Raw genomic sequence first — 12,215 nt, 5'->3', positions numbered from 1 at the left:
AAGAAAAGACCACCCTTAGAGTCAGGCTTAATTCAAATTCTGGCTCTTTTAATCAATTGCTGCTTCAGTTTACTCCCCTGTGCAATAGAGACAGTAACAACACTAATTATAATATCTAAGAGGGTTCCTATGAGAATTAGACAAGCTATACAGCACGGTATCACAATGCTAGGCACACAGTAGGCGCTTAATGCATCAAAGAAAGCTTTTGCTCGCATTCTAAGGAACCAATAGTGCTGTTTAGGGAAGACTAGGCTCACTCATAAAGTTTCCCATCACGCACTACTTGGTCCCCAAAGGATTCCAGTAGCAGCCGGGTGGGGTGGCTCACAATGCACTCTGGCCGAGGCAGGAGGATCGCTTGAGGCCAGGAGTTCGAGGCCAGCCTAAGCAAGACCCCATCTATACAAAAAATAGAAAAATTAGCTGGTTGTGGTGGTGCATGCCTGTAGACCCAGCTACTCGGGTGGCTGAGACAGGAGGATCGCTTGAGCCCAGGAGTTTGATTCCAGTAGCCACAGAAGGCTGACCTAAGTCTTAAGCTCCCTCTAGCCTCCAGAGCTCATGCTCCTCAGAGTCTGACCTCTGCTACTCGAGCTTCTAGCCACAGCCGCCAGGGACCTGCGTCCAGCGTGCACCCCGCGTGCACCCCTGCTGTCAATAAAGTCGATTCAAGGCAGCCAGAGGCGGAGGGGCGGGGCCAACCACACGCCACCTCAGCCGGGCCCTTTCGCCCCTCAGCCGGTGGGCGGATGGGCGGGGCACGCAGGCGCCGCGCCCTGCTATTGGCCTGCGCCTGTGGGGGAGGCGGGGCCTGCTCGCGTCGTCGGACCGCTGTGTTGTCAGCGGCTAGAGGACACAATCAAGATGGCGGCGGTGTCTGGGCTGGTGCGGAGACCCCTTCAGCAGGTGGGCGGCGGCATGCGGCCCCGATGGCCCTGCGCGACCCTACCACTCTGCGTCCCCTCTGAGCGTCCTTCTCTCTCCCCGCCAGGTCTCCGGGCTGCTGAAGAGACGTTTTCATCGGACCGCGCCGGTTGCGCTGCAGGTAACTGACGCAGACGCCAGCCCGACTGGGGCCGGAAGGGGCCTTTCGCCCCGGCGGAGGCCGGGGTCTCGCCTGCGCCGTGTCCGGCGGGCGCCGCGGGGAGAGGCTGCGACGTGGGCCCTGCGGTTTGCTGACGCCCGCACCCTGCGTGGGACCCGTGCGGCCTCTGTCGCCGAGTGGCGCCAAGCACACCGGCATGTCACCCCCTCGAGGCTGGTTGGGATTAGCTGGGCAATTGGAGAAAACTAAGACTAAACGTTTCCTCCCTCGCGCCCCCTTTTTTTAAAATTGTGGTAAAATACACCCAGCTTAAAATGTCCTTTCTAAAGTGTGTAATTCATTGTCATTGAGTACATTCACAGCCATCAGCATCATCCATTTCCAGGACTTTTTCATCATCCCAAACAGAAACTCTATCCATTACATGGTAACTCCTCATTCCCCCTCCCCTGGTAACCTCTTATACAAAAGTATAAGCTGCGAGTTTGCCTCTGGTAAACCCTCATATAAGTGGAATCATTTGTCCTTTTATGTCTGGCCTATTTCTCTTAGCATAATGTCTTCAAGGTTCATCCATGTTGTAGCATGTGTCAGAATTTGATTCCTTTGTAAAGCTGAATAATATTCCACTGTATGTACATTTTATTTATCCATTCAACGATGGACATTTGGGTTTAGTTTTTGTGGATGATGCAGCTGTGAGCACTGGTGCGCAAATATGTGTTTGAATCCTAGCTTTCAGTTCTTTTGGGTACATACCTAGAAGTGAACTTGCTGGATCATATGGTTATGCACTCCCTTTTTTTTTTTAACTAGAGGGATCCACCATTCCAGGTATTAAGATAAGAAGTCCTTCATCCTGCATGTAAAGCGTTTGGCAGTGCCTGCCACCTAGTGAGTGATCAGTGCTTCAGTTAGGTGTCCTTGGTAGCTCTGCCCCATAGTACTCCAAGTATGGTATTAAAACAACTCTGTATTTTCTGCTTAGGAAACTGCCTGCGAACTAGTCTGGCCAGCAAGCAGGTTTCTTAAGTTTGGATGCAAGTCAAGTAATGTGTTCAGTAAACTTATCATCAATACATCCAATCAAAGACTGATTCTGTGTGATGGAAATGTTACTTTTAGAATTCTTTGAACTTTTAAAGAGAAGCCTATTCTAGTGTTTTATATTGTATGCTATGGGCAGCCTAGGTATAAAAGAAAAGAATCTCAATAGAATCCTAAATAATCCTGTAATTTATCAATTATTTTCCCATACCTGTGACAGGTGACAGTTCGTGATGCTATAAATCAAGGTATGGATGAGGAGCTGGAAAGAGATGAGAAGGTATTTCTGCTTGGGGAAGAAGTTGCCCAGTATGATGGGGCATACAAGGTAACTAAAATGTGTGAAAGTTATACAAAATTGAGGAGGCTATTGACCCAGATATACAAGTAATGGGATCAACTCTTAATTGTAGGTTAGTCGAGGCCTGTGGAAGAAATATGGAGATAAGAGGATCATAGACACTCCCATATCCGAAGTAAGACTTCTAGCAGGAAGCAAACCTTGGGGCATATCTGTTAGTGTTCATTGTCCTAATTTTTATGGATTTTCACCTACATTTGTATTCTACTTTATAGATGGGATTTGCTGGAATTGCTGTAGGTGCAGCTATGGTATGTGATACTTTTTATGAAGCTAATCCAAAGAGATTTCTTTTAACATAACCTTTTAAAAACCTTTGAATGTTGGAGGAATGGAGGGGTTGTTTGCTGTTCTTCGTTGCTGTTTCTAGTCTTTGTAATATCCATGTGTTTGATTTGACAGGCTGGGTTGCGGCCCATTTGTGAATTTATGACCTTCAATTTCTCTATGCAAGCCATTGACCAGGTTATAAATTCAGCTGCCAAAACCTACTACATGTCAGGGGGCCTTCAGCCTGTGCCCATAGTCTTCAGGGGGCCCAATGGTGCCTCAGCAGGTGTAGCTGCTCAACACTCACAGTGCTTTGCTTCGTGGTATGGGCACTGCCCTGGCTTAAAGGTGGTCAGCCCCTGGAGTTCAGAGGATGCCAAAGGACTTATAAAATCAGCCGTTCGGGATAACAATCCAGGTCAGCAGAGTGACCCTTGGGACTCTTTTGGAGATTAAAAACCTAAGATGAAATCTTTGCATTGTAGGAACCATTAAAGTCTTTTAGTTATGCTTAGACATAGCACATAAAATGCTAATGTTTTATAGATTTAGTAAAGATAGTAAAGAATGTGGTTGTTTTCTTATTTCTGACTATAAGGGGGCCGGTTAAGTAAAGGAGACATTTACTGCACACCCACAACACTGGTTTAACCTCAACTGATAAAATTATATTGACCAAACTACAAATGTAATTATCTGAACCATCCTCACAGCTACCAGACATGAGAGACACAAGGCTCCCTAATCAGCACAGTGAAACTTTTCACAAGGGAAATGATATTGCCATATATACATTTTTAGTCATTCTGGATGTAATTGGTTACTTTTGTTTAAATATTTATGATATTTTGCAGTGGTGATGCTAGAGAATGAATTGATGTATGGAGTTCCTTTTGAATTTCCTGCTGAAGCTCAGTCAAAAGATTTTCTCATTCCTATTGGAAAAGCCAAAATAGAAAGACAAGGTGAGAGAACTTAGCATGCATTTAAACATTATTTTTAATCCAGCCTCTCTATTTATGTTGGTCAGATTTAATCTAGGAGTTATTGCCAATTACTTTGACTAAAAAATTATAGGATGAGCTCAAGTTAAGAATTTGTGATGCCCTGATTTCTTATTCAGTTGTGCTTTCCTCAGTCTCCAGTAGATTTGTATTTTGTTTCTAGGAAGGCTGCCACATTCCTCAGTTCACTAGAATGAAGTTGAGTTGAAGACTTTATTTTATTTTATTTATTTTTTTTTATTTCGGCATATTATGGGGGTACAGATTTTAAGGTTTCAATAAATGCCCATTTCCCCCCCTTGAAGACTTTATTAATGAACAAGAGCCACAGGTGGCTGCAGAGTGGTAGAGCATCTTTAGTTTCAACCTCTGATTTGTAACCACTTCTGTTTCAGGGACACATATAACTGTGGTTTCCCATTCAAGACCTGTTGGCCACTGCATGGAAGCTGCAACGGTGCTATCTAAAGAGGGAATTGAATGTGAGGTGAGTGGACATTAACTTGTTCTTAAAGAATCAGAAAGGCGCCTTTTAATAGGCTCCCAGAAATAGTTCTGTAACAAGTTAACTAGATGTAAAGTCTTGCTTGGTCACGCATTTCTGTCTTTGCTTAAAACTAGGAAACTGCTTGCTTTTCAAATATTAATACTTAGCTTTTTACCACTTAGGTTCTGGATCTTTTAGAATAGTACCTGCTTTCTCAAGTTAAGATCCAGCCTTTGAGCTAGAGCTGGGGGAAAAATCAGAAGTTAATGATTCTAAGCCTCGTATCTAGAACCTAACAATTGCTAGTTATACTTGGGCAAGTTATGTACTCTAAGTCTCAGTTTCAGCAGCTATAAAATAGGGATAATACTGTTCTATCACAGGGTGGTTGTGAGAATTACACTTAGTGTTGTGTCTGGTACACAGTAAGCACTCAAATGTTAGCTATTATTTATTTTTATAAGAGGGAAGTTAAAGCCAATAAGGATAAATGAATCCTATCAGAACAGAGCTGCTTATAGTAGAGATAGAGGTTTTTTGTTTTAATTAATTTCTCCTTTACAGTTCAAACATTCATGTAACTGTTCATAGGCAGATAAGATTTCCCTAGACCCAAAGATTAATAAGAAACAAAACAGGAAGTGGCATTATGGGGACAAGGCATTTGTGATGCAACGCTCTCTGAGATTTAGTATGTTATCTGTTTAGGTGATAAATATGCGTACCATCAGACCAATGGACATTGAAACCATAGAAGCCAGTGTCATGAAGACAAATCATCTCATAACCGTGGAAGGGGGCTGGCCACAGTTTGGAGTAGGAGCCGAAATCTGTGCCAGGATCATGGAAGGTATTTCTGAGAAACTGGTTCTAGAATACAGTCAAGCTGTAATAAACATTGTGTACCTGAATACATACTGGATAAGGAGATTAAAAGCTAGGAGTGGCCAGATTACATGAACCTTTCAACTTGTCGTTTTGGAATGTCTCTTTAGGGTAAATGTTTAAAAAATCAAAACCAGAAACAGTTCCCCATAACTAACATTCCTTTGCCTTACGTTTTCTTGCTGAGCAGACACGCCTCTGTGCCAGGTGGTAGTATTCAGGGCATTTCTTGCCTCTCTGTTAATTAAGCCTGCCTTCTCTCCTAGGTCCTGCGTTCAATTTCCTGGATGCTCCCGCTGTTCGTGTCACTGGTGCTGACGTCCCTATGCCTTATGCAAAGATTCTAGAAGACAACTCTGTACCTCAGGTCAAAGACATCATATTTGCAATAAAGAAAACATTAAACATCTAGTTTGAATTTGAATATCAAGTCATTGAAATTTATTTGAAATATCTGCTGGCACTTCACCCGGATAGTACTGCAAGACCTTACTATTCTTAAAGGAAAATAATCTCTAAAGCAACAACAGATGTTTTTGTACTGGGAAGAAGTTTTAAATGTGTATATGTGTGGAGAATTCTCCTCTTCTGCCCTAGACTCCATGCTACTTTTTGTCTGTTACAGTTGCCATGTTCTTTGAGTAAGATTAATGTAAAATTTTACTTTCTTTCACTATAAGGACAAAATATGAATGTAGCAGAGTCTTGTTGAAAGATATATCCAAAACCAAGATAACTTATATGTATAAAATGAAAGTATAGAATCATTTACTGTTAGATTGTTTTGGTAAGGAATAAAGGAATTCCTGACTATGACCAATTGTATTTTTATATTCTTGAAAGAATAAATGTGGGGGGAAATCCTGAAATTCTATTAAGTTAGTGCCAAATGGAAAAAAAGCTGATACTGTACAAAACCATTACCTGTTTTTATTGAAATATCTGAAACTATCCAAAATAGCAAAACTGACTTCAGCAGGACTCAGACCTCACAACCTCCCTCAGGAACTAATCACCTAGGTTGCATCACACCGGGATAGGCACTTGTCCACATACTCTCCAAATGCCTAAATCTAATTGGGTTCCCTTTAAAATGAAAGCAAAGTTTATGTCAGGTATTTGTCCCATTGCCAAAAAATGGTCTGTCATACACTGCTCTCTTCACAAGTTGAGATGGAAAAGATGGGTTTAAATTAGTTATAGAAGTATATAAGAGCAAGACAGGATTATTAGCTCTTATTAAGAGGGAAAATAAGACAGAAAACAAACAGCATAGGTAGGAAGGAAACTTTAGAGAGACTGAATCTGTATGTTTACAAAAGATGCCACAAAAAGTTCTCATTTGAACTATCTAACCACCCTGCGGACAACACATTTTCTTGACGTGGTTTATTTTAATAAAAAATACGGCTGACATTTATGACAGATTACATGAAACTATACACAATGACATTCTCTCTGCATAGTAACCAACACTGATGTGTGTACTTCAATTTTTAAATGGATTATTTATAATCCTTTAAAGTGCAATTTATTTAAAGGTTTAAGCAAATCATAGGATTAAGGATCTTTCTCATAAATAAGTCTTTCAAAAGTCAGAATTGTTTTCTATAGAAGCCAAATTTACTTACATTGTAATAATGACTCCCCCCCCCCCACACCAAGCCCCAAAGTTGACTTAATTGCTGAGGATTACAAAGGTCCTCTAATTGGCAAGAGCTTTTTCTGATTTTAACTTTTTTTTTGTCTGTTTCGATACATTCTAACTAAAAAGAACTATAGGTCTAAAGTAGTTGTTTTAGCAGCCCTGAGTTCTATAATCATACTGGTATTCCTGTTAGAACTTAAGAGAATGTTAAGAAATTTCCCCATCCTGCTTGAGGGGAAAGTAAAGAACTCAGTTGCTTCTCTGACTCAGCAACAGAACTATGCTTTGGGCTACAGTGTTAATGTCTAAGATAAAGGTAGCAAAAATGGGAGCTATCTAGGCTATAACCAGAAAACGCTTTAGAGCAATGAACTGTGAGGGGCATTTCTAGGCGCAGTCTGATGGGGTAGAAGGGACTGCAACACAAAGGCCATTCACTGCTGTGACTGAACGTTGTCATTGTTTTTCTGTCCATTTCCTTTAGTTGAAAATGATTGATTCCAATATGCTGCTGCCCCAAAAAGATGCCCATTGGAGGATGAATAAAATTCCTTTACAGTGATAATAAAGGAGTAAAATATTTCTTAAGGCAGCAATGCTAGCCTAACTTTATTCTACTTGAAGAATATTTGTCTCTTGAAAAACCTCATATGAGCATCTGCAAAATAGTGCTGTATGTGGTTGTACTGGCTCAGCAATTATTTACCCAGGAAGAGGATACTTTAGGGGTAGAGGTGAGTAGGGAAAAAAATAAAATATTTTCCCTCCAAGTGTAAACAGGAAGCTTCAGCCAATCTTAGGAGCACTGTGATCACAGGTTTCAGCTTTCCTCAAAGTTCCTTTTTGGAAATTCTGGATGGAGCTGAGCAAGGCCCCTCGGCTCACACCATTCACAGCCTGGGGTGAGAGCTGGGCAGACGCCTCCGCCTCCATGCTCGCGGGAGGCCAGGGAGCTGCTGGTGGTGGAGGTGGAGGAGGTGGAGGTAATGCAGATATCCCTGTGGAGGAAAAAGGCCAAGAGGGGGCAGTCAGTGATCACCTCTCCAACTGCCGTGCACACAGGCTACTGCTCTTCCTGGGGAGAATGGACTCAAATGTTTTCCTCACTGAGTAGTGCAGGATTTTTAAAGATACTACACAAAAAGCTAGAAGCATCAAAGGGGAATGGTTGTCATTTTCCTCAAATAACAGTCATATGAAAAAAGACTGTAGGAACAAATATTACAGATTCTGTGAAACCATACACAGTGACAGTCTGCACAGATGAGGCTCTGACCCCATTTCCAAATTTTAGTAATGGTCCCAAGAGAAGAGTTCCATCCCTTAGCTACATCGGTCAGGTCCTGGGCAGCTCTATCTACTTTTGGGCCAGCAATTAAAAATAAGATATCTGTATGCACAGAGTTGGGCTACCTGAATGTCAATTACTCATAAGGGATGAACAGTTCTTTAGCTATTCCAACACATACAATATTTGAAGGATGTGACTTGATACAAAAAACAAACCACTCAGGATTCTTGGCAAGGAACCAGTGCCTGCTGGGTTATGCATTTCCCAGAGGAGTCTGTCTCCAGTAATCTTTTCCTATTAGGTTGCATTAAAGAACTGTAAAATGCTATTAATTGTTAGCAATGCAAAGCAAGGGGCACAGGGGTCTCTCTCTGGCAAGGGCATTCTTAGGGAGGAGTCTTCCTGAAGTACTATTCTTTCCACCGTGGCCCAATCAAGGGACAGAATAGAACTGCACTAAACATACATCTTGGCTGAAGCACCAGGAGAAACTAGAAAGTTCTGCTATAGTGGGCAAGGAAAGGAACACTTGACAGGTTTCTAAAACTTCCCTCAGTTTTCAGGCACATAAACATTTGCAACTTTTATTTTATATTTTGAGTCAATGAATGAATTGTTCTCTCAGGACGAAATAAACACTGAGAACACAAAAAGTTCTGCCTTAAAGAACTTTCCTATGCCACAGAGTTAGTTGTCCCCATCTCTTGTGAACCTTGAAGCTCTCTGAGACTCCACCTGTCTGTTGCTGTCTCTGCCCTCTCAGGGCTACACCAGGGAGATGGTCCGCTGTGTGGTTTCCCCCAAACTGCTACTGAGCTGTGGTGGAAACAGGTAAAGATACCTTTCACTACTTGAGTTTGTATGAATGATGGTTCAGGATCACCAATAAAATACACAAATAAGGACATCATTTTCACCAAGCATGACAGGTAACTAATGTCTTACAATTCATAGAAAATCACTTACCTTCCTTTACATCTTTACCCAAACCTAAGGCAGCTGAAATTAAAGAATCACACAAATACATATACTCATGCTCTGCAATCCTGGAATTCTGAAATAAGATAGCAATGCAAATGAAGAGTAGATATAGACAAATGAACAAAATGGAATTTTCATTGGTTCTACACAACAACTCCTGAATGAAGTTCTATCATGTTCGATGCTAGAGTGGACTGTAGGAAAATGTTCTTGGCTTTATGTAAGCCTGTAGTAAGTGCTGGGGTGAGAAAACTGTGGAGAATAAAGATGTCATAGTGACCAGTGAAATACAAGGAGGTGGGGAAACCTCTGTTGAAGGCCCTGGAACTGAGTCTCTTGACTGCAGGGCCAAGTGAGCTCTGCCTGTTTAGGGGTGAGTCAACGCCCTTTCCCAGGCACTCCCACCCAATGGCTAGAAAGGGGCCGCAGAATCTGCACTTGACATGCAGCGCTCAGCTCTCAGAAGGAGCTGCGGGGTTTATGCCTCCCAGCTTTGTGCTTTGACCCAAGGCAGAAGAATCACTGCAAGGTTTAGGACAGAAGACAGACTCTGGGCTGCAGCAGTACTTGGGGGTTCTACTAGAGGCATAGCCTCAGCCATCAAGAGACCAGTTACCCCTCCAGGTGAGAATTCTGGGGGGCTAGAGACAGGCCTCAGGGGCTGGGTCAGGAGTACAGGCTGTCATCTTGGCATAGGACAAAACTGCTTGCCCTCAGAGAGAACCAATGCTTGACTTTGGCTTCATTAGCAGGCACTCAAAAAAAAAATTTTTTTTTTTTTTGAGACAGAGTCTCACTTTGTTGCCCAGGCTACAGTGAGTGCCGTGGCGTCAGCCTAGCTCACAGCAACCTCAATCTCCTGGGCTCAAGCAATCCTCCTGCCTCAGCCTCCCAGGTAGCTGGGACTACAGGCATGCGCCACCATGCCTGGCTAATTTTTTGTATATATATATTAGTTGGCCAATTAATTTATTTCTATTTATAGTAGAGATGGGGTCTCACTCAGGCTGGTTTCGAACTCCTGAGCTCGAGCAATCTGCCCGCCTCGGCCTCCCAGAGTGCTAGGATTACAGGCATGAGCCACTGCGCCTGGCTGGCACTCAACATTAAAAGTGCAAATTCACTACCAGAGTTTGGGAGTTGGGAAAGGGGTTCAGTAAATGGATCTTCATTTTCCAAGTAAAGGTGAAATTATTGTTATTTTAAACAAATCCCTTTGAAAATGGAGGCCATGTAAATAAGCTACTAAAGCCCTACAGGGCAGCCTGTGCCTGTGAAGCACACGGATGCTGAAGGCTGCGCAGGAGGACAGGCTGCTCATCCAGGGTAAAAGCAAGGCCACCCTGATGTCTGCTCGCAGGTGCTGGGCCAGTCACAGGGGCTGATGTCCCAGGAGGTCCACTCTTCCTCACTCTGGTGGATCCTAAAGTGTACAGTCAGGGCAAGGCAGGCCAGAACCCAACTTACCAGCTCAGAACACTCTAGAAGGGGAGGGGAGGTCTGGGAGTCAGAAGGTCAAAACGGGAGGAGGCAGGAACACAGACCTGGGACTCACACTCTCTGATTCCAAGCCCCATTGACTGTCTTTGGCTCTTTCTTTTTGCCTTTTCCATTGTCTGCAAGCTTCCTTTAAAGGTGGATTGGGGCTTAAGCTACAACATGATGGCAACAATGGAGGGAAGCTGGGGGCAGGGGGAACAAAGGCCAAATGCAAGTTGGCAATTTGGCTTGTAACAAACCTGAACAACCGCCTGATGCCTGAGCTCCCTCCATCTCCAAAACACCAGTGAGCTCCTCCTGCCAAGAGGCCTCCAACAGGCCTTATCCGCAGTGCACACACAAGAGCAGACGGAGCCCATGTGAGACTGACGGCTAACTGAACTCACACCAGGATAGGGGAGGCTCCACAACAGCCTACCTTCAGTTATAACCAGGTCAGTCCTGATTTCTCCATCTGATTTTTCTTAGACAAAAACCATAAGCGTCAACTACTCTACCCCCTTCGAAATCCCCTCCACCAAACCAGACAGGAATCTGGCAATCCAGCAGAGGCCCTAAAGACGACACAGACTGCTGCGGCCAGGGCACAGGTTAGATCTAGGAAGGAGCGCCATGCCAGGAACATGCTCGACAGACTCGGAGAAAGGACATCTCAGGGTCCCCTCTCCTCAGGCCAATTTTAGCAGTTAGCAGTGGGCAGTCTACAGCTCTCCATAGCTCCAAGTTCCTCTGTGGTCCACACGTATAGGTGGGGAGGCCAAGTGGCCACCAGACCACACTAGAGCAACACCAGGCCTACTCGCTCCCCTCGGAAACAGGCAGCCCCCAGCTCTCCGGAGCCACCTTCGCCTTCTGCCTCAGGCAGATGAGGAGGCTGCACTCAGGTCCCCACTTGAGAGTTATTAAGGATCCTTAAAAAATAACTGTTTCCCCATGATTAGTAGAAAAGTCAGTAAGTTGTCTCTCTGTAACCAAGACCTCACTGCCTAATTCTTCATCACAGCAACTAGGAACAAACATTTTTGCAGCAATGCAGCAATGGGACCTCAAGAGTCATGTTTCCAAAATTAAAATACATCAAAGTGCCATACAGTTGATTTGCAGGCTTTAGAGCTGTATTTTAAAACTAAAATCAGAGTGAAAATGAAGACTTTGAAGGTCATGATGAAAATGAAATGAATATAGATGAAGTTACTTGAGTCCTTTTTAAAGATGCTGTATTTCATTTAAATGTTCAGATAAGAAAATATTCTCAAATCTGCTTTCCCACTTGTTTATCACTTCAGTGATTTAGACATATTGGGTTCTATTTCACATACAGAAACAGAGCATCTTTAAACTTAGAGATATCAGCATAGGTTACTTTACCGAAAATTCACGTTCAAAATGGTGCATGCTCTACTGAAAACGGCAAGGAGAGAGAGAGAGAGAGAGAGAGAGAGAGAGAGAGAGAGAGAGAGAGAGAGAGAGAGAGAGAGAGAGAGAGGACACAAATCATTATTCCAATTTTAGTGTCATTTAATCAAACAGTAACAGACAATAAAATATTAGTCTGAATCACATGCTGATTATTTTCACTGCAAAACTGGGATACACTTAAATTAACCACAAAATGTACTGGTTAATAGTGTAAACACTATTGTGCCCTTCTAGGACACGGCAAATGTACTAATGGAGCAACCAATGAATCACT

At 43.2% G+C, this 12,215-nt stretch overlaps 2 protein-coding genes across 9 annotated transcripts in view; one reads left to right on the top strand and one right to left on the bottom strand.

The window, feature by feature from the left end:
* Positions 1–806: 806 nt before the first annotated feature.
* Positions 807–5,918, top strand: PDHB (pyruvate dehydrogenase E1 subunit beta). The gene is made up of 10 exons (XM_012789363.3): positions 807–909; positions 995–1,048; positions 2,316–2,423; positions 2,509–2,571; positions 2,672–2,707; positions 2,859–3,144; positions 3,581–3,691; positions 4,126–4,217; positions 4,926–5,067; positions 5,369–5,918. Exons 1-10 carry the CDS (start codon positions 868–870, stop codon positions 5,512–5,514), a joined length of 1,080 nt encoding a protein of 359 aa, XP_012644817.1. The 5' UTR covers positions 807–867; the 3' UTR covers positions 5,515–5,918.
* A 558-nt stretch (positions 5,919–6,476) lies between these two features.
* The window catches only part of PXK (PX domain containing serine/threonine kinase like), an 85,531-nt gene continuing 79,792 nt past the window's right edge, over positions 6,477–12,215 (bottom strand). For 4 of the 8 annotated variants that reach the window (XM_012789355.3, XM_012789356.3, XM_020280401.2 and 1 more), the window contains one exon: positions 6,477–7,748. In XM_012789355.3, coding sequence (XP_012644809.2) covers positions 7,537–7,748 — 212 coding nt within the window. In that variant the 3' untranslated portion in view covers positions 6,477–7,536. Of the gene's footprint in view, positions 7,749–11,884; positions 11,924–12,215 lie in introns of those variants that run through there. The other 4 variants (XM_012789357.3, XM_012789360.3, XM_020280402.2 and 1 more) reach the window with 2 other exon arrangements.

This window comes from Microcebus murinus, chromosome 1, assembly GCF_040939455.1.
Source record: "Microcebus murinus isolate Inina chromosome 1, M.murinus_Inina_mat1.0, whole genome shotgun sequence".
NCBI classification, from domain to species: domain Eukaryota; kingdom Metazoa; phylum Chordata; class Mammalia; order Primates; family Cheirogaleidae; genus Microcebus; species Microcebus murinus.
The sequence above is the reverse complement of the archived record's forward strand: the minus strand, read 5'-3'. Positions and strand labels throughout refer to the sequence as shown.

Excerpts from the sequence above, each read along its gene's own strand:
- PDHB (XM_012789363.3), top strand. The coding sequence starts at position 868 with ATGGCGGCGGTGTCTGGGCTGGTGCGGAGACCCCTTCAGCAG. Across the intron at positions 2,708-2,858 it reads TTGCTGTAGGTGCAGCTATG|GCTGGGTTGCGGCCCATTTG; the intron begins GTATGTGATACT and ends TTGATTTGACAG. Across the intron at positions 3,145-3,580 it reads CGTTCGGGATAACAATCCAG|TGGTGATGCTAGAGAATGAA; the intron begins GTCAGCAGAGTG and ends GATATTTTGCAG.